Source organism: Colletotrichum siamense (assembly GCF_013390195.1).
Source record: "Colletotrichum siamense strain Cg363 chromosome Unknown KSG_Cg363_contig01, whole genome shotgun sequence".
NCBI lineage: Eukaryota > Fungi > Ascomycota > Sordariomycetes > Glomerellales > Glomerellaceae > Colletotrichum > Colletotrichum siamense.
This window is the reverse complement of record NW_023501014.1, coordinates 3,340,333-3,363,047: the sequence shown is the minus strand read 5'-3', so window position 1 is coordinate 3,363,047 and position 22,715 is coordinate 3,340,333. Positions and strand designations below refer to the sequence as shown.

Here is a 22,715-nt window from a genome sequence, read left to right as displayed (position 1 = left end):
TTACCGTATTCGATGTATGCCGTATGTCTTGCTTCGGTATTATGGCGTAAGAGGGAGACAGTAGAATAAGAGAACGCTTGCAGAGAACGATGGCGGGAGGTAGAATCATCGTTAAAGCAGATGTAATAATATTGAACGGCTTGTCGACTGTCTAATACTTGATCCAAGACCAAAGAGTTTCGGGGGAATCATGTCGAGATACTGGTCACGGATTCTCGTCAATAAGTTAGGTCAGTACATATGAGTCTACCAAGCCGTTGTGGCTTCGTTCTATATACCCGTTCTGTCTGCTGAAATGAGGAACATGTTTAGGGGTCTACGCAACAGCTCACTTTCAAGTTTCAGCCAGAACCGTAAGAACAAATGTATCAGTGTTGCAAGTCTATTTCTCGAAATAAAAAAGCCAGTCTATTCTTGACTCCCTCCTCTTGATTAATTGATCTACAAATCCAATTCGAGGATCGACCCTTCCATTATCTCTTTAAACTACACAAGCCTAGGCAGGAAGCGACATGATGCGAGTCTCACGAATCTGAGCTCCCTCATGGCCAAGGTATCGCTCACTCGTGTACCTAGCCGCAATGTTAGCGAAGCCCCCAAAAAGAGCATTTTGCGAGGGCCACTTACGTGAAATGAAGGTTGCCGAGAGCAATAGTGCGGCAAGCCTCAATGTATCTGAGCACTTCCTTGTCCACACTTTCACCCCAAACTGGCAGTTTCGCTAAGGCCCTGTACCATGATCGGTAGCACTCCAGTATCATATCACCAATCTGATCAATGGCTTCCTGTTCGCTAAAGCCTTGGGCCCTGAGCAGCAAGATGAGGTTATGCTCACCTCCTTGTTCCTATGTGATTTCTCGTCAGTATGGGCTCCGCGTAACGTCTGGCCAGACCAGACAACTCACCAAGTCTTTGCGATATGACAGAATGTCGTTGACACTGAAATGTGTTAGTGAGATACAATATATAAGGCAACTTTACTCACAAGATGACAAGATCAGCTGAGACGCGTTCACATTCTCGCACGGACGGATGGCCAAGGTACTTTTGTGAGATGTTGATGCCATGAGCGTACCTTCATAGCAACTGGTTAGCAGGCTTATGACGACAAGATGAGAGTTGCTCTTACTCAACAAGGGCAAAGGATGGCTCTGTTCCAATCGTAGCACGTCGGAAGTTCATGTACTCATCAACAGTGAGTGTGAAGGCGGACTGCGAATGTGCCACCTTCACTTGGCCGAGAAGTCCATCAAAGTACATCTTGTGGGAAACCTTCCAATGCTCTTGCAAATCTAGAGAAATGATTCAGTAAGAAGACGAAGCCGCACTTGTTATTGTCTCATCATACCTTCTGATGATCTCTGTCGATTTGTTAGCCGAGTGAAAACATGCGTGGACGATTTACCTCGGTAAATGACATACCTTCTTCACACGATCCCAGGTCGTCTGAAAGACATACCTGATTGAGTTCTCATGAAGCTGCACCGGTGGGTTCCGGTCCTCCAGGATGGCCCAGTGAGCATCCAACTCTTCCTTGGCTTTGACTGGGTCGTTTTTCAGGTGACCCTCATCAAATTCTGCATGGTGTCAGTCGCGCTGAGAAGTAGATACATGAAGAGTACATACGGTCATCAAAGATGAATACCTATGTTAACAATCAAGGTCAGTCACGCATGAAGAGAAGTGTGATAGCACTGTTACTTACCCAATTGTGCCAGTCGATCATCATGCGAAGGGCCTCTGCGTCAGCATATGGAGCCGAAAGCGCGCACATCAAGGCAAAATCAGCTTTGACGTTCTTCTTGGCTGCGGTCTCATCAAATTGGAACACCCTAGACGACGTCTTAGTTCGAGATGTTTGTAGGAGGGTAGGTAGGTACTGGCTCACTCCTTGATCCAATTGTCTGCCTCAAGCTTGACCTTCTCATAGTTGGCGTTGACAACAGGTTCAGTTGAGAGAATCGAGGAACATAAATCCGGAATGCGCACGGATTTGCGTGCTGAATTGAAACGCCCCTTCTTGAAGGAAAGGTTGGGAGAGATAGTTTCATCATCTGATTCAGGGGGTGTACTCGAGGTATCCGGAGACCCAGGAACGTACTCAAGGGGGGAAGAAACCCCATACTCGCTCGCATTCGAAGGCATGTTGTCATGAGAATATTGAGAGATTTTGAATGTTTGAGATACACTCGCGTAGCTCATAAAGATGTGAATGTCCAGTTTTCGATGGTCTTGGGAAAGCACAAATGAGGCAGGAAACTCGAGACCATTATATAGTTGAGATAAGAGCGAAAGGCTGGGGGCTTCATCATTTTTCTTGGTCTGTCTGCCTAACAGCGCCTCCGTGACCCCATTTACAACTTTCTGTCATTTTCTTGGACGCTCAGAAATACTCAGAAATCACAATAGCACCAACACGATATCTCACCAAGGCTGTTGAGCCCCCCACTGCTGGGATCCCCACATACATCTTTCTTCAGCAGTCGGGGCAATACGGCCCCCAACGCCTTCCTCCGGGGGCGTCAGAATGGAGCCTCTTTTGACCCGGAACGCCCGAACCACAGACCTCACGTCATCTCAACCTCTTGTGCCGCAGGAGTTCGTTGCCCTCAAAGAGGCTTATCTTATCCTCATGACTCGTAAGTTTCTTGGATTCTGACGGATGATTGCAACTGTGGACCGAAAAGAGCTAAATGGAACGAATGTGTAACTTTGTTCAGCTGATTTGAGTGGCAAGTGGCTGCAATACAAGCCACATATTGAACGGCACCCAGAATCCTGCAGGATCAGTTAGATTTGCCATAAGGCTGAAGTTGCACTTATGGATGGATGAGACAGGATGAAAACTGGTCAGTGGCCCGGCAAATACCATGACAGAATGTTTTAAGGTACACTTTTCCGCTAAACCAAGAAACGTATGCGATTCCAAGTTACGTGCGATAATATTCAGGCAAAGTATGAAGCCATGATAAGCAAGGCTTCAGGTGAGATATCTCCCATGGACATCGCAAAGCTGAAGCATGGCACGAGAACTTGTCCGCATGCTCGATGAGTCAGATTTGCTGTAAGGCGTTTGATAATTAACTGATTCCCAACATTCTAGATTCGGGCATTTGAAAATGATTGTAATGGAGCAATTCGCAGAGGGTGCCTAGAAACCGGAACAGACTCTGCCGCATATGGGGCATTGGAATAAACCCCGGTCAGATACGTACGGAAAGGGAAAATGCTTCGGCTCCCTTACGCCGAGAGTTTTCTAACGAGCCAATGAGAGCATCTACATGTGTTCTGTGTTGGTACAATATTGCCTTGCTACTGAAGGCGCAGCCCCGTTGCGGCCATGGGGGCAGAAGTCTGGCTGTTGGTTGAGAGAAAACTACTGTCAGCGTGCGATAGCTGAAGCCTGAAGATAGACGTCTGCTGGGGTCTCTGGGGCGGCGGATCAAAGTCTGTTCTTTCTTCTGGGGATAAAACGATCCTGCATTGAGAGGTGGAGTTGATGCTGCGGAACGATTGCCTAATGCATCGACGCTGTCCGAACCAACCAAACAGGCCGCATTACCAGTTGTATTCGTCGGGGGAAGTGAAGCAAATATATTGTGATTGGCAGTGTTAGTCGCCAGAACAGCCCGAAACCAATGCAGAGATGCGGGGGATGTCATACAAGAAGTGTCACATTGCATTCATACCGCATGAATATTGCAGAGAAGATGTCTTGGAAATACACGTGAGGGGTTGAAGAGCCTGCGACAGACAGTTTATAAGGTCGTCAGTGCCATTCCCATGTCTTCTTTTTGAGAATTTTACCCGGTCTTTGATTTTGTTTGAACTATCTTGGTTGCTTTAGACAAGTTGAATTACAGTTCTGTTGATTTTAGTTTTGCATGCAAGAGCTCCTGTCTTAGCCCTTGACCATGGCCCTGACATATTCTGTGTTGGGCAGCATACAGATGCTTTTGGTGGGGGGTTTGCTATATTCCATCGGGCTACTGTTCTACAGGCTCTTCTTTCATCCTCTTAGAAAGATCCCCGGACCTTGGTACGCCGCGGCGACGAGCTGGTACGAAATTTACTACGACGTTGTTCTGGACGGTCAGCTTGTCAGGCAATACCCGATTCTGCACGAGAAATATGGTGAGTGATGCGGACACCGGGCTAAAGAAATACAGTGCTTACATTGCAATTCGTGCAGGGCCTGTAATCCGCATCTCTCCCGACCGCATACACGTTAGCGATCCCAGCTTTTTCAGGGAGTGAGTTCTGTTCCTGCGGAACTACCAAAGAAGCGACTCATTTCGTGAACAGGGTTTATGCGAATAACAGCCGATATCTCAAAGACTCCGGTTTCTACCAGGCTTTCGGCACATTAAAATACTCCATCGTTATGCTTATCGACCCGGAAGACCATAAGCAGCGAAGAAACACCGTCAAATCCCTTTTCTCGACCAGACAGATGGATCAGCTGGCTCCTTCGATTTTGGATGTTGTCAGGAGAGCTATGAATAGGGCACAGAGATCTTACGACAGAGGGGCCCCGCTGAACATCCAGGCCTTGTGGTCATCCGTCACAGTAGGTCTTCACGTAACGAGTGGAGGAAAGAGCTTCGCTAAGTTGTATAAAGGTTGACACGATCATGTCTGTTTTATTTGATCGACAAATGAACTTCGTGGACTCAGACGAGGAGATGCCCCCTTTTCTGGATGCCATGACGAAATTTGCAGACAACTTTCTTCTCACGAAACATTTCCCCCTGATGAACCGCCTCGCTGTTGGCTTGCCAATGAGCATAGCTGGGATGATAATACCAGGGTTCGCCGCTTTCCGCAAGGTAAACCCCCAAAACTCCAGAGGTTGGTTTTCCACTGACTTTAGATATCAGCAATGCTCTGAATGGATTGGAGAAATCGAAGATAAGCAAGCTAAAGGCTTGACAACAGCGTCTGATGGACGGCCCACTTACTTTGACCTGCTGCTCCGCTCCAATGCTAAAATGCCCAATGGGCTGAACAGAGAGGCGCTTGTAGACGAGGCTTTTGTACTTTGCTTTGCTGGTACCGACACTACAGGTATTGGTCTCAGTCTCGGGACCTACTATCTTCTGAAGAACCCTGAGAAGCTGAACAAGATGCTCGACGAGTTGAAGACGGTGAAGACAAATGCCGAGGGACTTTTCGAGTACCGCGAACTTTGCAATCTCCCTTACCTGGTCAGTAACTCGGCCCAGTCGCACATAACCCCATGCTGACCTCCCCCTTGACCGCTGTGTGCAAAGAGATTCTTCGCTTGTCTTCACCAGTGCCCGGAATCACTCCCCGCAGAGTTCCTGCTGGAGGTGTATACGTCGCTGGTCATTTCCTTCCTGGAGGGGTGAGTTTACAGGCTGCTACTTAATTGTCCCATTGCTCAACTTTGAAACAGTCGACTGTATCCCAGGCGATCAGAACCATCCATGACAACCCGGACATCTTTCCGGAACCAGAAAGATTCATCCCAGAGCGTTGGCTCGGAGAGAATGGGTGGGAGCTGGAGAAGTGGTTCGTTCCCTTCAGTAAAGGAACACGCGCTTGCATAGGACTGAAGTGAGTGCTCATCGTTGGCTAAGTTCGTGTGGAGAAACTGACACTTCAAAGCGTCGCTTACATGGAGATGTATCTCTGTCTTGCCAACTTGTTCACCCGCTTCAATATGAGTCTGTACAAGACAGACGATAACACGACACAGTGGGCGGATGGTCCTGCGGCTAGAATTCGCGAAAGTGTCAAAGTCAACATTGATGCGGTCAAAATGTAGTTGCTTGAAAACTGTACCACTGGTATATCTTTAGGCTATTAGTTGCTGAGTTGCGGTCGAAGAAACCCATAAGCTGCACGGGGATGGAAAGCGGCGAGGACGTTCTTCGGTGTTCAATCGCCTGTCGAACATCTTGTGCCAGATTCTGTGCTGCTCACACCTCTTCTCTTGGCAGCGTGCATACAGCTACGCAGTCGAATTCTCAGCGACCAGTAATATCTGGAATTCAGCGGTAGAGATCGTGCAAACATCCGTTTGCTTCTGCAATGTACATGCTCAAGCCATGAGCACTCCACTTTAGACGTAAAGAGACATTTTCGCCGTAGACGTGCATAAAATCCTCTCTTTCTGTTGGTTCTTCTAGCAATTGTATGCTGCATCATTCCGGCCAAGAGAGATGGGTTCTAGTCTCACGTGTTGGGAGTGCCCACTACAAGACGGTCGAGTCGCCCGCGAACTTTGCCATCTAGATGGCCTAATCTTTCTTTTCAATAAGAAAAAGTCACACAGCCACTAATGTTGTCTTCAAGTCAGTAGTGGTATCTTGGTATAGAACCCATCATGAATCAGCTAGCAACAGATCAAGAACAGGTCGATCACGAAGTCGAACTTGTGCCTGAGGACGAGGTAATGATGAAGAGATTGTGATTTGCGACGACGAGAGGAGTATGGCTGATTCTGTTTGCAGATTTCAGACGAAAATGGGGTGGATACCCAGGTATGTTTTACTTCCCAATGCCTTCTTCACGCCATGTGCTGCTAACGTCGTTTCCAAATAGAGTCTTGCCTCGTCAACCACTAGCTTAGCCGATTCAATCCGCGACTATGTTTTCGAAAATGGCAGAACATACCATCGCTACAAGGAAGGGAGTAAGAGACTCCTGCTCGTTTCCATTTCCCCGGCGACACTACTGACAAAAGCAACTAGAATACAACATGCCAAACGACGAACGTGAGAACGATAGAATGGGTAAGAACCTTCAGCTAGTTCTTCTTTTTGCCACGGTTTCGTGACTTAACAAGAGAGTCTTCTACAGACATGCAACATCACATATTCCTCATGACGCTCGGCGGGCGTCTGGGTATCTCTCCGCCTTGTCAGCCAGGCGCGCACATTCAACGTGCTCTCGACGTAGGCACTGGCACCGGCATTTGGGCCATCCAATATGCAGAAGATCATCCCGAGGCCGAGGTATTTTACACCGATGAATAATCCTAAATCATACTTTTTCAAGGAGCTAATTTGCATTGTCTTCAGGTGTACGGCGTAGATCTGTCTCCAACCCAGCTGACTCTTTTGTGCACTGGATCCCTTTGTTGCCCACGATTGTATGTTTGTATGAAAGCCTGCTACGAGTAAAGGCGAAGGATGTAGAAACCTCGCTCGCAAAGAATCCGAACCCCTTCACTGCACACCACTAATGCAAGCCACTAGAATTGAGCGAGTAGGATCCGACGGAAAGAGTCCTAATCATGCAGGTTGCCGTTAACTTCACTGCATTTTAATATCGTCCTAAAGGTATGTTCACTCTGAGAGCTCTCTGGGCCATATTGAACGAGCAAAAGGCGATGTAACTGTGAAGGCCTACATACATATCTGCATGTATGTACTTCTCACTTTCTACAAGAACTTAGACGACTTCTCCACTTCACGCATTCCGTTCGAAACAAATTCCTTGCTTGTCTCGCATTTGTTGCTTTCTCAGAAAGACTCGCGTATTTTCTTCCTCTGTCGGGATACGCACAAGAGTGTGTCTCTCCACGCCTGGCTGTTGAAGATCTTGATTGCCACTGTCCCAGCCATCATGGTCATCGCCCCTCAGCGCTATCTCCCGTCTATTGATGCAGTTGTATTCAATATGGGTCCTTCGAAAGATTTGTTTCCAATATGGATTGAGAATAGCCAACGAGCAAGCGCAATATTCCCTGGAATTGAATCCAGAGGCAGTGGATAAAAGCAGATTGTTTGTGGTCAGACTTCAAAGTAAATCGCTAATTATCTTTTATACACCTCTTGTCTAAGCCTGCGCACCCTCGGTCGTGGAATTAACTGACAAGACGGTATATGAATCCATGGAGATCATGCTTCTTGTTATTTTCGACCACAATGAGTCCAGCTTCTGTCCTTGGACCTTCTGGCTTTCTCGCGAGGTGCTTTAACCGTTGTGAGACCACAATCCTCGCTTAAGGTAGTCAAAGTCAAATTTCTTCATCAAGGGGGTTCAAGGGTGTGCAGCACTGGAAACGTGTAGTCCTCCTTGAGTATTATTCTGAATGCCGCGCGGACGATAGCACTGCAGTGAAGTGAGTCAAGGGACAATTCAAAGAGTAACGATCGAACGTCGTGCATCCCTTGATGGTATACTACTGAGACTTTGGGGGTAAGTGGCCAGCAGAGAAAGGATTGCTGCAGATTAGAGACTGGCTGTCAACCTCGATTCTTTAAATAGGCGGCCTAGCAATGTCTAATAACAATGACGTGAGGTTCCGCCGTCAAAACATTCCAAACTCCGTGAGATTATATGAAAGACGCTTGACCAACATGCACATGCGCCATTCCTTGTCGTCAGAACTCCAGCATCAGCGATGTACAATCAGGGCACTGCCTGAATGTCTTCAAAGAGAAAGTCAAAGCATCATAAGAAATGGGCATATTGAGCTTATCCTGAAACTTAAAAGAAGCATAATGCTTAACTTTATCCAAACAAGCGAGGGTATATCTTGCAAACAAACAAGTCGCTTCCAAGGGGGGGTATCATTTCCAAATCCCAACTCCAAGAACAAAACGCAAAAATCACCTCTCAAACCTCCCAAAACGCTCCTGCTCCTCCTCAACATGCGCCCGATACACCTTCCTCAACTCCTCCAGCCCCGCCTCGTTCTCCCTCTCCCGCTCCCTCATCCTCGCCGCCGCCGGCCCGCCTACCGCATCGATCCCAACCAACGCCTCCCCCTCGATCCGCGACACGAACCGCCCGTCGCGCAGGAACAGCCCCGGGTGGCACCCCACCAGCGCCACGAGCGCGTACGCAACCAGCAGCCCCTCCAGCCCGACGAACAGCCCCTCCCCGTCCTTCGCGGAGATGCCCCCGGCGTACTCCGCCACCCGGAAGCACAGCCGCCCGAAGAGGACCGCCATCGCCGACGGCACGGCCATCGTAAAGATGCGGAAGCGCCGCGGGAGCGGGACGTAGCCCGCGTCGCGGTGGAACGTGGTGTACCCGTACCGGCGGTATGAGAGCGCCGCGCGGACGAGGACGGAGGCGAGGAGGAGCGCGGCGGCGATGAGGATCGCGAGCTGGAGGGCCAGGCCTGCTGTGACGAGCTTGGCGCCGGCGGGGGTGGGGGTGTAAGAGGGCGTTTTTGTGTCGGTGAGGATGGCGGAGGGGGCGCTGCTGAAGCTGAGCGCGAGGCCGGCGAGCTGGAGTGTGAGGGCGAGGAGGTCTGCGGGGAGGAGGAGCGCGGCGTAGAGGTGTACTGGGAGGATGGAGTGTTCTGTGCCGAGGGTGTGGACCATGGGGCCGAGGGAGACGTAGATGCTGGATGGAGTTTGTCAGTAGCCGTTCTAAGTTTGAATTATGGGAAAGAGGGAGAAACATACCTTGATGTGAGGAAGACAGGGGCGATGGTGAGAAGTGCTTTGCCTTGCATAAAGGGGTACATCGCCCAGGGATCGCTCCAGCCCGCGAGACGATCCGCCCAGCCGATGACCTCAAGCGCGCATGCCAGTGTGACTAACATGGCGAACGGCACCGTCGCCGAGTGTTTCTGTTGTTGTTTTTGTGAGGCTCGGACTGTGATGGCCGCGTTGGCGATGAGGCAGATTGAGGAGATGGCGATGAAGATGGCGGGGGCCTCTTGGCTGGGCCGGTAGCCGTAGGGAGATGTTGAGACGGAACATGTTGTTAGAGTGCAGGGTTGTGACATGTTTGCGACCTTGCAGTTTGTCGTCTACTGGGATGTTGTGATATGACACAACGAGGAAGCGTGATCAAGATGGTAGTGAGATGGCATTCGAAGAGTCGGCTCGGTGGTCAGACAAAAGACTGGAGAAGGGTTGCACTCGTGCCATCTCTATATTGGATGCCTAGTACTCTTTATACGCTCGCGACATCGAGGCTTCGACCGAATGCCCGTACCAGACCGTTGGGAAAATCATCGTGGCCGTGTCTCCCTGACCGTCGCCGACCCGATCCCGCGGTACGTTGGTTGTGTGCTATTGTTAGAAACAGCGGGCATGCAGTGAGCAAAAAGAGACAGATTCCTGCGGGGGAAAACACACTGGAAGGAAGTGGCAGTGGCAGCAGATCCCCACACCCCCGGCGCCGGGCGTGCTGCGCAAAAGAAGTGGGGACTCGGCCGGGCATGCTCGCCGGGGCGTCGTCTCTGGCTTTAGGCACCCGGCAATCGGACCTAAGTATTAATGGAGCATTTCTCTGCAGCCCTTGTATCGAGATGTTCGCAATTTGAGACCCGGAGCCAGTCTCCCCTTTCACGAAGCTTGAAATGAACGTCTTTCTGGATCATAATGGCAGCCTGGACTAGCCCCAGCAATTAAGCTTATTCGGGTGTTTTCCCAACACGTTGCCCCCTGTTCGTTGCAAATAGCGGCTGCCTACAGCGGAGTAGGGACAAGCACCAACAACACATTGGAGCTTGCTGCGGCGCGGCACAATCACCTTGGCGTCTGTCTGTCTGTCTCTCTCTTCCTCTTCCCCGCGCCAACGCTGCTTACCGCCTGTCGTGCTCAGCCTCCCAGCCGGATTCCCAAACCTCTCATTCGCTTGACCAGCCCCGGGGAGAAGAAAAATGTTAGTTGGTTGGTCTTTCTCACGCGCAGCACTGCCTGCTTCTGTGTTCCCGCTAACGGCGGCAAAACTGCACTTCTCTTTTTGTTCTCATCTGCGGTGTGTCGGTTGCTTGGTTTTCGGTCTATCAGCTTGAGGGATGCTTGATCGAGAGGGCCCGACGTCATCCTTGTTGGTTCGCTCATATGGTGAGCCGCTTCCGTCACTCGCTGCCTTGCTATCGCCCAAGTGCGCAGTCATCGTCGTTGTTCAAGCCTCTTCTACCACGCGGGCATTCAGTCTCGTCGCTTGCGAGAAGACCAAGTTCACAGGTAATGGCGGTAAGATAGGAGCATATCTCTGAAAACATTATAATTATGTACTATTGAAGATTGCCAAGTCCGGCTAATGTCGTGGAGGAGATTTACCCATCCTCGGTTTTGCATAGTCATGAGTATCTGTATTCCTCCCCAAATTCCTTTTCATAAACGAAGGTGTTCATCCAAGGCGCAAAAGCGCCATCCAATAAATCTCTACTCCGAAGCATAGTTCGCTTGAAATCAAAAAAAGAGGTATCTGGCACTAATCTAAAGTCTTAAGAAGAGAAGGAACGGACAGAACTGCCCGGTGTCATGACGGGTTTACACGCCGGGGCGGGTGAACATGGAGCCTTGGGGCCAGTTGCCCAGACCGGCGGGGTCACCGCCGATGCGGACGTAGATACCGATGCCTGGCATGCCGTTGTCGATGACGAAGAACTGGTACCAACCCGGAGGCGCGACACCGGCGTTGGGCGGCGCGGTGACAGTGCAGCTCAAGGCGCCGCACGAGACGGCAGGGAAGATTGTGCGGGCGCCCATGGAGTTACCGTGGGTCGAGGACACGGCACCGAGAAGGGAGACCTTGATCACGCCGTTGGGCTTGCTTCCAAGGGAGAAAGTGACAGTTTGACCGTACGTCCAGTCGGTGTTGGTGACATTGAACGTTGGGCGCGGCTTGCCGCTGAGGAGGTACGGAGGGCTGAACTTCTCGACGCGGTACTCCTGAGGGTTGACGCCATCTTCAGGGTCGGAACCACTGACCAGGACGCTGCCGTCGAGCAGGGTAATGGACTCGGAGTGGTAGAGACGAGAGATCGTGGTGTTCGCCATGACCGTAATGCGCGATCCGACAGGCTTCTCGGGGTCGTACAGGAGGGCCATGTGGTTGGGGAAAGCAGCCAGGCCGAAGCCGGCGACACCCTGCATGGCACCGTTGTTGATCAGGTAAGTGCCGTCAGGAAGAGGCGCGATGCAAGACATGACACGGCGGGTGGGCATGCGCTCAATTGTCCACGTTGGGTTGGTGGCCTCGGGCTGGATGGTGACACAGTTGTCCAGGACAATGTTGGCGCCAGCTCCAGAGCCACCGCAGATGAGAATGCCGAGCGGATCAGTGTAGGGAGCCTTCTGAGGCAGGAGGACAGCCGTGCCCTCAAGAGGATAGGAACGTCCTCCCAGAGGATTGTTGACCGAGCCTGGAATCTTCGGCAACAGAGTCTTGGTGGCGAAGGTGTTTCTGTCCAAGATTCTGGCCTCGTTCCAGTAGGCGACAAAGATGTCCTGACTGGGCAGAACGGCGACGAATGGGTACAAGTTGTTGGGGTCGCTCTTCTGAAGCCAGTCCATGTAGAGAGGAGCAGTGCCCGTGTAGGGCAAGACCTCAATCGTAGGAACAGCTGCGCCATTGGATCCTTCCTCGCCACCAATGACCATGATGGAGCCGTTGGCCATGATGAGAGCGGACGGGTACCAGCGACCTTGCTGAAGCTTGAGAGAGGGGTCCTCCTGCCAGTCCGTGGTACCGTTCACGCCGGGAGATCCACTGGGGTTGTAGAGACGAACACCATAGGTAGAATCACCGGACCAACCTCCAATATTCATCTGGCGACCGTTCTTGTCAGGGAGCGTGAGCCCGGCAGAGCAGAAGATATCCGTCTTGACGTGCATTTCTCTCCAGGCCTTGTTCAGATCGGGAGCCAGAACGGGGTCCAACTCGTATGCGCCAGTCGAGTTTGGCGGGCCAGTTCCCCACTTCTCAAGGAAGGTGACCTTGCCTTTGATAGTCTCCATGGTCATCAAAGGAATGCACTTGCCGCCGATGAACAGATCGTAGCTTCCAGCATCATTGCCTGTGGCATAGGTCCAGTTGTATAGAGCCGGGCCCGTCCAGAAGTACGTCGACATGACAGCGAGACCACCGCAAATGCCAGTAGCGTTGCCGGCGCAGCTAATACTGCAACGAGATTCATCGACGAAGGTGGCACCGGCTGTGACAATGTTGGCAGGATCACCACAGTAGCACTCCTCGCCGTATTCAAGACCAGCTGCCATGTAGCCGAATTTGGCGCATGCGTCCAAGCACATGCCAGCTGTCATGGTACCAGCAAAGATGGTCTGCGTGGCAAAGGTACGCTTGTTGTTGACGTTGTCCGTGACGCATCCTTCGTAGGTCCAAGAACCGTTAAGTCCGCTGCGCTGGGGAGCCGGAGGTGCGTACGTCTGGGGAGTGCCCTTTGAGTAAATCGTCATGCGGTTGCCGCCTCCACACATCTGGGCAGAGTTGCCACCACAGGGAGTGTTGCAACTGGTCTGGTCAGAGGCAACAACACCGCCACCATAGATGGCGTTACCGCAGAAGCATTGAGTGTGATACTCGGAGCCAGAAACCGTATAGCCGTTGGCAGCGCAGTAGTTGACGCAGGACTGAACAGTCATTTTTGGGTCATCAGGAGCTTGGACAGGAAGGATACGGCCATTGGCGTTATCCACCCAGCAGCCCTGGCTCGTCCACCCAGCAGGGAAGCCGGTAGATGACGGAGACGCCGTAGATGATGTTGCGGCGGTCGCCGATCCACTAGCGGACGAAGTCGACAATCCGACAGTCGATGAGGAAGAGACAGACTGCTTGGCGGTGCCGATGGTGTACACGGAAAGGCGGTTGCCATTACCACAGTACTGAAACTTGTTGCCGGAGCAGGTCATGGAGCAATCGCTCGAAGGGGCGATTGCGGATCCAGCAGAGAAGGTGTTTCCACACCAGCACTCACGGGACCACTCCAAGCCCGCAAAAGTGTAACCAGCACCACCACAGAATGCTACACACTTCTCTATGGTCATGGCATCGTCGCCGAAGTTGGTTGAAGGGAGGGCGCGAGCGTTGGTGGCCTCGGTCTGGCATCCGTAGTAGTTCCAGTTGCCGACGGTCGCCGGCTGGCTAGGGCCGGTGGGTGTAGGGGTAGCAGAGCTGATGCTGCTGCTCGAGGAGCTGATCACTGAGGTCGCGCTGGTGAGGGAGCTCAGAAATGAGGAGCTAGAGCTGCTGCTGACGGCAGCGGCAGTCAAACTGCTGCTGGCGGACCTGCTTGGGCTGACGAAGGCGCTACTTGAAGTACTAGAGCTGCTGATGGCCGCAGCGGCGGTCAAACTGCTACTGGCCAAAGTGCTGAACACAGCAGAGCTGCTGCTAGTAGGAAGTATGGTGCTGCTGGAAGAGAAGACAAAGCTGGAGCTGGAGCTCGAGCTGAGCCTAACAGTGGAGCTGCTGGAGGAAGCGATCGAACTCGAGCTAGACGTCGAGGAGCTAGTCGGCGCCGCGCTCGATGTGGAAGATGGCAAAGGCAGGTACGAATGCTTGTAGTCATAGACGTTCAAGCGGTTGGGGCCACCGCAGTACTCAGAAGAGTTACCGTTACAAACCATGTTGCAGCCATCAACAACGGAAGCACCGCCATTTGCAGGGCTGTTACCGCAGTCTAAGACGCATTATTAGGAACATGGCATGACGACAAACATGACAAGAACTTACAGCACTCGCCGGCGTACTCAACACCTGCAAGGATGAAACCGAGGTTCTGGCAAGCAGCAGTGCACTTGGCAACAGTCATGGCGCCAGTGACGCCAACACCATTCGTGAGCGCGCGGCCCCCTGTACCCTCGCTGTTACGATGTTAGCCTCAAGTTGTGGTGGGCAAAGCAATGTTGACTCACGAATAGCATCCGATGGAAGACCAATCACCAGGGCCAGGGTTGACCGAAGGCCCAACAATGAGGGAGGTATGGTAAAGAGTGAGACGATTGGGACCACCGCAAGGCTGGGTTGCGTTTCCATTGCAAGGGGTAGTGCAGTCGGCGTCGGCGGCCTGAATGCCGTTCTTGGCCAGAGCATTGCCGCAGTAACATTCGCCATAGTACTCGGTTCCGGCGTAGGCGAAGCCCTTGCTGAAGCAGAATTGCGTGCATAGCTCGTTCGTCATCGTGTTGCCGTTGGTAGTGGCATCGCTGATAGTTCGGCCAACATCGCTAGATCCCAGTCAGTAAGTCGCTCTGGTTCAACAGACAGGTCCCGTACACGTAGCAACCCTGAAGTTGGTATCCATTTGACGTGGTTGGGGGAGCTTGGAGGGCTCGCTTGTGCAGGCCCGGGGAATAAGCCGCAGCATTTGCAAGAGAGAACGTGGAAGCAATAACGAATGTCAACTGTGAGGCCCTCATGGTAACGAGTGTGTGCCAAGAGGCAGAAACCAACACAAAAGCAAGTAAAAGAGTGTAAAGGAGTGGGTGGTGAGGTGGAAGAGAACAATTCGTGATGGTCCGGGAACCATGAAGCTATATATTCTCTCGACTCAAAGCGCAGGCGAACCTGAAGTGACGGGAGGCCAAAGCGAACATAGAGAAGCATTAGACGCGGATAGACCTAACTAGGCTCCGGCCGTGACCTCTCACTTGGGAGATGTGATCTCCTCCATCGTACACTAGGGGGCAACGAGAGAAGTCCATTGGGAGAGGGGCCATGGGCGGGACTAGAGGATGCCATGCTCGCATGGGGCTTGCTAAGAAACCAGCAAGGCTAGCCGGGCGAGCTAGGCGACCACGAATTGCGCTTGCAAGGCGTGGTGTGTAAAGCAAATCAATGGGCGAGACGCGGGTACTTCGTCCCTCGCATGGCTTCCGTGGTGTGGGAAGGGCTTGGGGCGGGATAGATGGGTGAGACGGCGAGGCTTGGGCTGAGAGCGAGACAAGAACCGATGCTGGCCAACGGCCTGGGGTGAGCTGAAGTTGGAAGATGGTTCTCCGGACAGAAAACGAACATGTCTGGGCGCTAAACCATTAATAGCACCCCATCTCTTTGTGCCAGAGCCCTGCCCCAAGGCCCCGTCAGCCGCCGTTGAGCGTTGTTAGGGGTGCCGTTGTGCCGTTGTCGCCCTCAGCCTGAACTTGACCATCAGCATAGTATGTCTCTTTCACTCAGCTCAAGTGAAGCGTATCGTGAAGCTGCCCAGCAACACGAGAAGCCACACCACTTGAGAGATCAAGGCCCAACCGGGAGGCCGGGTTCCGCAGGCGAGCGCGAAGAGGCGAAGAACCGCCGGGCTTCGGCCCAGTTCATCATTCGAATGATTGCCACGCGCATGTGGAAATTGGCAAACAAAGTAGGAAGCGGCAGTGAGAGATGGGAAAGGAGGTCAGAATTTGGTGGTGTGCACGTCTCTCTTCTCCTTTGCGTGTTTTCTCCAAGATCCAATGCCATCGCCCTCTGGGGATCAGGGTCGTGCATAAGTGGGGCGTTCCCTACAGGGGTGCATATGTACGTACCCAATAGCTTATCCATTTCTCTATCTGGTAAGCTTAGTTTTGGCCCAGGGTCAGGGAGCAGGGGGTCAAGGGACGACTCGACCTTCTCTTCCCAAATTGCCATTGTCGTTGCCATTCTTGGTTATTCTCTCTGCTAAGCGCTCTGGGGTAAAGTTGCCATCTTGCCGAGTAATGCCGACAAGAAACCCTGGATGCTCTGCGAGAAGGCCCATGAGCACGAGGCTTGGGCTTCGGAGAAGATCTGCGGTAAACATAGGTGTTTTGGGCGCCTAGGTGTTCCCTCCAGACCGGGTAATCCGGTTCCAGTTCTTCGGTATTGACGACGGCGTGCACACCCAGGCCGCGTTCTTTCGTGATCACCGTCTATCGATGGCTAGATCGAGGTGCTGGGTCACATCCATGCCACCGAAGACGACATCCTGAGGTGCCGAAAATAGTCTTGCAGTACACCCACATCACCATATGTTGGTGGCGAGTATATCGATTCTCTTCCGACAATGTATTGCTGTCGCTGTCTCAAGCACCTCGGAAGGATGGCGTTTCTGCCCGTCAGTCCGTCTCTTGGCATTCGATACTGTGGACAGCGAGGCCGTCAGCTAGAATCATAGAGACTTCACGAAATACCATGACAACCCCAGGTCTTGGCTAAGGTCTTGGGAGTACGGAATCGTACCTGCCAAGAAACGTCAACCTCTTCTCGTTCCCCCGGGAATGAGAAAGAGGCAGAGTGCAGCCGTGCTGTGCTAAGAGCCGATACCCGGCGAGCCATCGTCCAGTTGCAGTATCGCGCAAGGCCAATGCTGTTTGTCAGCTGCTGCCAGTGAGGAAGGATACGAGAAAGTGACACTGGAGAGATGGGACGAGTCAAGAGGAGTCGACTCCATCTTGCGTTTCTTTGACAGGAGACCTGCAGGCGGCAGGGGCCGACGCACAAGATCACTGGTGATCCGTGTGCTCCGCGTTCCCCTGCATGGCCCCACTCTGCAGTCAGCACGTACAGCTCCAGACTAGTCCCAATCGGGAATCATAACAGGGGCAGCAAACTCGGGTCGTGTGTTCATGCTCTTTCTCTTTCCTCTTCTCGCATTCGTCAGCTCACCAAATGACTTCCTTCCGCCTCAGTTGCCTTCTCGGACCTGACTTATCTCAATCGAGGTAGGAAGGCTCCACCTGACACTCAAACGACTAGCGCATCCTCCCAGTCGGCTTCTCTCTGGAGAGCTCACCATTTTTCTCCTTCGCAGGCTTCGTCACTCAGCTCCCTCCCACGCCTTACCATTGACAAGAAGATGGCGTAACCGAGTCCCAAGAATCTCACGGTTTCAATCCATTGATTATGGCTTCAGAAAACTTTCTGTCTCTCTGTCAACGCTTCAGCCCATTCAAAGATGACAGGCATCGTGGCAGCGCAACGTGTCGTGTCATCCTAGTCAGCCTTAGGGAAAGCCCTCGTTCTTGATCACCACCGATCTGTTGTACGATGCTGCACACGGCTACACATGGAATTGCTTATTCTCCGTCTATCACAAGGACGAACAAGTGGTCTGCTCTCTTCGGCGGAATCGCCAATACTTTCCCCCCCTTTGGGACCCGAAAACCCCTGATCCCAGCTACAGCTGAGCATGGAGCTACCGATCTGAACCTGCGATGCTGCAGAACAACCTGCCAGGCATCCAGGTCTGGCCTCCACACTAACTGGGCCTCATCTGAGCGTTCACTCGGCCGGAACTGGGCTTCCATTTCCGCTTTCCTTGCCTGGCCATCTCCCGGCAAGTCGGGACATCAAATGTTGACGACTCGGCATCCTCTGGATATTCCTTGTCAGATAAAATCCTCACCGATACAACCTTATCGCACGGTCTATTTTCATCTCAGAATCGACCGACGGGTCGCTTCTTGATGCTCCGCCACTTCCTCCCGATAATGGAAACAACCATCGCGAACAAGCCAGGAGGGGCTACCCCCCTGCGTCGCCTTTCTCGAAGGAGAGCGCCTCACAAGCAACTGTGCCGGATGGATCTCGCTGTGGTGCCCATATCGATAAGGGGTTGCAAAGGAGACCAACAACTTGGTTGCCCCTCTCATGGCCGCGAAGCCTCAGCAGCCACTTTATTAGTCAAACGGCCAAGCCATCGTGGCTTGTCTAAAACAGACGTTAACTCTATTTGAACCGACTAGCAGTCCAGCTCCCTCAATAGCGCAGCCATTCTGCCAACCTGGAGCAAACATCGCTGCTTGCCCACGGCAAACTCTGGCCAGTCGGAAGTTGCGTTCTGCGTTGCCTTCACGATACAAGCGCGTGCCCTGCCCTTCGGCTAACCATCGCCACCCCTACTAATTGTCCCCGCCTATCCTTGGGCTGTCTTGGGGGTAACGATGTGGACTTGTCGCCAAGTCGGCCAACGTTGTGCCAGGATACTGTCAGACGCGCATTAGTCGAACTCTCGAAGCCGCGACCAGTCATTTGGCTACCAAACTCCATCCAGCATCTTGTCTCATGACGCCTTCCGGCAGCATGAGATCTGCCGAATCTCACGCTCTCTTGCTGACTGCGAGACACACCATCACTGCTCCTGCTGTAGTACGCTGACATCATGCAACCGCGGGCGTCAAACCAGGGGCATATCCAGAATCAGCCGTACCTAGGTGCTGCCTATCGATCCACCTTATCACTTACAGCACCTTTCAGCTACGTTCTTAGCACACAATGATGACCACACGGATCAGTCCGGGGTCCTTCACATTCGATCCCCGACCCCGCAACTGTCGTGATTGTTTCTTCCTAGCTCTTGGTCAAGGCCGAGTTCACAACGACAGCTTAAGCACCATCGGTCTACCTAGTCTTCCAGCTCTCAACTTTTTGCCGCATCCCAATGGTATGGAAAGCACATGGCGCCGGCCAACCTAAGTGGCCAACGCCACTGCGCGGTTCAAATTAAGGACTAATATAGCCCTCACCAGCGCCCATTAGCAAGGGGCGAGCTCTTCGCAAGCCAACGTTCTATTTCTTGGGTTCTAGGCTGCAGCCGCTGCTTGCCGAGCCGTAGACTCATATTCTCTAAGCAGCGTACTTATCTTGTCAGGGGTTAGCGCCTAGTGTCCGACACTAAAGTACCCTGAAGAGCACGGCACGTCCAACGCATCCCACAGAAACCCTGAAGCACTCGTTTCCAAGACGGCGGTCTTCAGTTACGTTGCTTTTCCTTTTTGGGATACGCAGGATTCTGCAGCCATTTGGCTTCTGCTATGTCTAGGGCTCGGAAAGGCCTCTTATCTTAACTGATCGGAGCTGTAGGCAACGGGAATGTGATCCTGCCGTTCGAGCTCGGCTTCTAGATGAGAAACAGTTCTCGTTTGCCGCAGGAAACAACGTTAGCCCAAACCATAGTCTCTTTGCTTCTATTCGTATCCTTTGGTCGGGGCCCTGCACCTCTGGATCGGACGCTCCGACTTTCACGGCTCTTGAGGCAAAGACCAAGACTTTGACAGCAGTGAACGGCTCAATGCTAGATGCCATATGGGTAAGCAGCCTGACAGCCGCCTTGGCAAATAGACGGGTTTGCTCCACTCCGAGTCACTATCTTCAGAAGCACAGACTGGAAAGCTGGCGCGTACACTCTACCATTGCTCCTGGGCTGCTGGTTTGTGCACATCTATGTGACTGCCGAGGGCAGGCAGACCATAGACAGCCTGCCGTCTAGCGATTCTCAATCTGGCCCATCCCGTTCACACACCTCTTCTTCTTGCCAATGGCGCCCCTTAGTGGCCGCTCATCTCATCTCCACATTCCCAATCTCTCGGAGATGGCTTTCCAACTTCATTGGGCTGAGTTCACAGCCACATCCATAGATGAGGATTACGCACGTTGCGCAAGCCGCTTGGCATTCACGTCGTCGCGCAGGAACCTCTTGGCCATGCGGCCTCTGCCAAGTGACTCGATCAGTGTCGTTCTTGGCTCTCAACACGTGAGGTTCTGGTGATACCAAGCTTTGTGGCAGCTGCACCACCACCGCCCAGAAGGCAGACATTAGCTTTTCAGCCCACGAGAATATTTACGTCAGACTTTACAATACAGGGTTTAGGTTGGTGTGCATGTCACCCGCCACGGTGAGGGGAGCTGTACGCAGCTTGGCAGCGCGTCGAGCTTAAAGGGTGCGATGCCCGCCGACCTGTGGTTGGATGGTCAGCTGGTGTTACCTCGGAGAAGAGTCCAGCTGAGTCAATGGGATACGACTTGTCTCATGTTGAAGTTCCGAGAGTCAATATCGAGTCAATTTTGCGGTCACAGGGTTCATCGGCCGGTGATAGTTGTACGACGACGGAAGTCAAACGGACGACATCCTTGCGACGACTGCCTGTTGGTCGGTTTATCTTCAGCCAGGCAGGAATCATGATCGGAAAGGAGGCAGCGCCGGATAGACGGGTCACTTCATAGAAGCAGATGGCGTTCGCATTACTTCGGGCCCCAGAGGTGTGATGTCACATTTCCATTCAGACCTCGATATTTCTGGCTCGGATGTGCCACCAGGCCTGACCAACGAGCTGCTCGTATCGGCCCCCGTGTCTCGGCCAAACCCACCGGTCAACCAACTCCTGGTTTCTGACCTAAAGATTCCTCGCACTCGACACAAAGTACCCGAAGTGGATTTCTCTCAATAGCTTCAGGAAGATCAGAAGGTTATGAGATCTGAGCTTTGGTGATCTACGTCTGCTCATATCCCTTGCGTCTGGTAAATGTGAGGGATGAGACGGCGAGGCTCTGAACGTCGTGCGACAACGCCCGTGAGTCGTTGATCCCTGCGTCGGTTTAGCGGTATGGATCAGATAGCGGGAGCGATCTCAATGTTAAATTCAACTTGTTTTTGCGCGATTCTCGTGAAGAGTAGAGGGAGCTATTCGTTTCTCTTCGTTGTAGGATGGCCTCTAGATCGCCAGGGAGTTCAGAATGAATCTGGCCGCTGACTACGTCAAGGTGAATGATTGTTCGGGAAATGGTGTATACGAGAAATCGCCCTATCTTTTTCAAGAAGTCAGCCTCTTGCATGGTTGACATGAGGTTCAGGATATGTACCTGTTGTGTTGCCTCACTCAAAGGCCATGATCTCAATTACCCAGCGAAATTTGCAGGTGAACTGAATCTCGTTGATATGATGAATACAGGCGTTGAAACATTCATCTCCCTTGCGCAGGTCCGTTGTCGGCTGAGTATTACTTAGCACACGACATATCCCCGGCGTGGAAACCGGACATAGAGCCAGCCACCGTCTTTACTTGAGTTTGTCTGGGCACCAAGCGTACTTGGCTAGAACATCGCAGGAAGAGGCATGAAGGCTCCCGGAACGGGAACATTGGCGTATCAAATCTTTTTCACGAGTAGTGAGTTCTACAACTTAAGTAGTAACGGTTTGTCGTTTTTCAACACCTATCCACACTCTCCATCTCACTATGACTTCCAACTCCTCGGTCTCTGTGGTGCATAAAAGACGCTCTTTGTGCCTGAGCCAGCATATGAGAGCAATCTACCTGACTCCTTCTCCCCGGTAATGCGTAGTTTGGAAATGCTAGAGTTCTGAGTGGCGAATTGTCCTTAGCATAATGGCGCCCCTACACTGCCGAAGTCCTCTGTTCCATTCTTTCTGAGTCGTATTGATACAACGTGGCTCTAGATTGCTGTGCTTCTGTAGAGCTATTCGGTCAGAATACTGTCATACCAGGGGATCATACAACCCCGATCATCCGGTCTCTCTCGACAGGATGAATATTTCGAGGTTTAATACGTGAGACTCGTCTGTAATTACCACGGACAAGACATTCTGCACCAAGCTAAGAGAGACGCATTTTCCCATGAGATATGAACATCGTGCCACTGACACTGATTTCGTATACTAACATGGCGCAGTGTGAGTAGCAAGGGTTTAGAGCTAACAAACTTGAGTCTAACGGAACAGGGGGGCTAAATATCAAGACTTTGAGGCAGAAAATGAAGTATAAACAGGAGACTCTCGTTTATCTTTTGCCAAACAACGCAATTCATGCTACCTTTTCAAAGGCTGAACTTTGTCTTGCTTTGTGGAAGTTGAGCCTCACTCGACACGGTCCTCTGCAAGTCCGGCGCCTGTGACATATGTTTATGTTACGCTGAGAAACTTCCTCGACGAAGAGGCATAAAATTTGCATCATACGTTCGGAATACTGCAGGAGGGAAGAATAGCAACAGGGAAGCTGTGTTCATCTACTCTTTTTCCCCACAGAAGACAGGCCAGGTGAATTTCTCACATGTGCAAGCGAGAATAACTGAATGAGATATAGGATTAGTGTATCGGCTCAACGTCCATTGGCGCCCTGTTGAACACAGCCCCCTGATGTTGTGTTATTTTATACTTAGTGAATGAGCGGGATCTAAACTTCCAAGCACAAATTTAGAAAACTAAGCAGCGCCGTCATAGATGTAAGTTTTATATTGAACATGTAGGCGCCTGCATATGCCAGTTACAAGAAATGTGG

General features: G+C 52.0%; 5 protein-coding genes across 5 annotated transcripts; 2 read left to right on the top strand and 3 right to left on the bottom strand.

Annotated features, from left to right (window-relative positions):
* Positions 1–496: 496 nt before the first annotated feature.
* Positions 497–2,145, bottom strand: BOT2-3 (Presilphiperfolan-8-beta-ol synthase; the record flags this gene model as incomplete). The annotated part of the gene is made up of 10 exons (XM_036632723.1): positions 497–572; positions 628–845; positions 906–939; positions 986–1,075; positions 1,130–1,292; positions 1,349–1,361; positions 1,423–1,577; positions 1,627–1,645; positions 1,706–1,832; positions 1,889–2,145. 10 exons carry the CDS (start codon positions 2,143–2,145, stop codon positions 497–499), a joined length of 1,152 nt encoding a protein of 383 aa, XP_036501649.1.
* A 1,769-nt stretch (positions 2,146–3,914) lies between these two features.
* Positions 3,915–5,791, top strand: BOT1-2 (Cytochrome P450 monooxygenase BOT1; the record flags this gene model as incomplete). The annotated part of the gene is made up of 8 exons (XM_036632722.1): positions 3,915–4,134; positions 4,193–4,253; positions 4,306–4,570; positions 4,623–4,829; positions 4,881–5,211; positions 5,274–5,368; positions 5,420–5,580; positions 5,632–5,791. The coding sequence occupies 8 exons, from the start codon at positions 3,915–3,917 to the stop codon at positions 5,789–5,791; spliced, it is 1,500 nt and encodes a 499-aa protein (XP_036501642.1).
* Positions 5,792–8,585: 2,794 nt separating this feature from the next.
* On the bottom strand, positions 8,586–9,718 carry RSB1-7 (Sphingoid long-chain base transporter RSB1; the record flags this gene model as incomplete). Its single annotated transcript, XM_036632721.1, has 2 exons — positions 8,586–9,330; positions 9,393–9,718. The coding sequence occupies 2 exons, from the start codon at positions 9,716–9,718 to the stop codon at positions 8,586–8,588; spliced, it is 1,071 nt and encodes a 356-aa protein (XP_036501643.1).
* Positions 9,719–11,219: 1,501 nt separating this feature from the next.
* On the bottom strand, positions 11,220–15,110 carry CGCS363_v000871 (WSC domain-containing protein; the record flags this gene model as incomplete). The annotated part of the gene is made up of 4 exons (XM_036632720.1): positions 11,220–14,371; positions 14,425–14,555; positions 14,607–14,918; positions 14,968–15,110. The coding sequence occupies 4 exons, from the start codon at positions 15,108–15,110 to the stop codon at positions 11,220–11,222; spliced, it is 3,738 nt and encodes a 1,245-aa protein (XP_036501644.1).
* Positions 15,111–18,918: 3,808 nt separating this feature from the next.
* On the top strand, positions 18,919–19,258 carry CGCS363_v000870 (uncharacterized protein; the record flags this gene model as incomplete). The annotated part of the gene is made up of 2 exons (XM_036632719.1): positions 18,919–19,087; positions 19,173–19,258. The coding sequence occupies 2 exons, from the start codon at positions 18,919–18,921 to the stop codon at positions 19,256–19,258; spliced, it is 255 nt and encodes an 84-aa protein (XP_036501645.1).
* Positions 19,259–22,715: the final 3,457 nt, after the last annotated feature.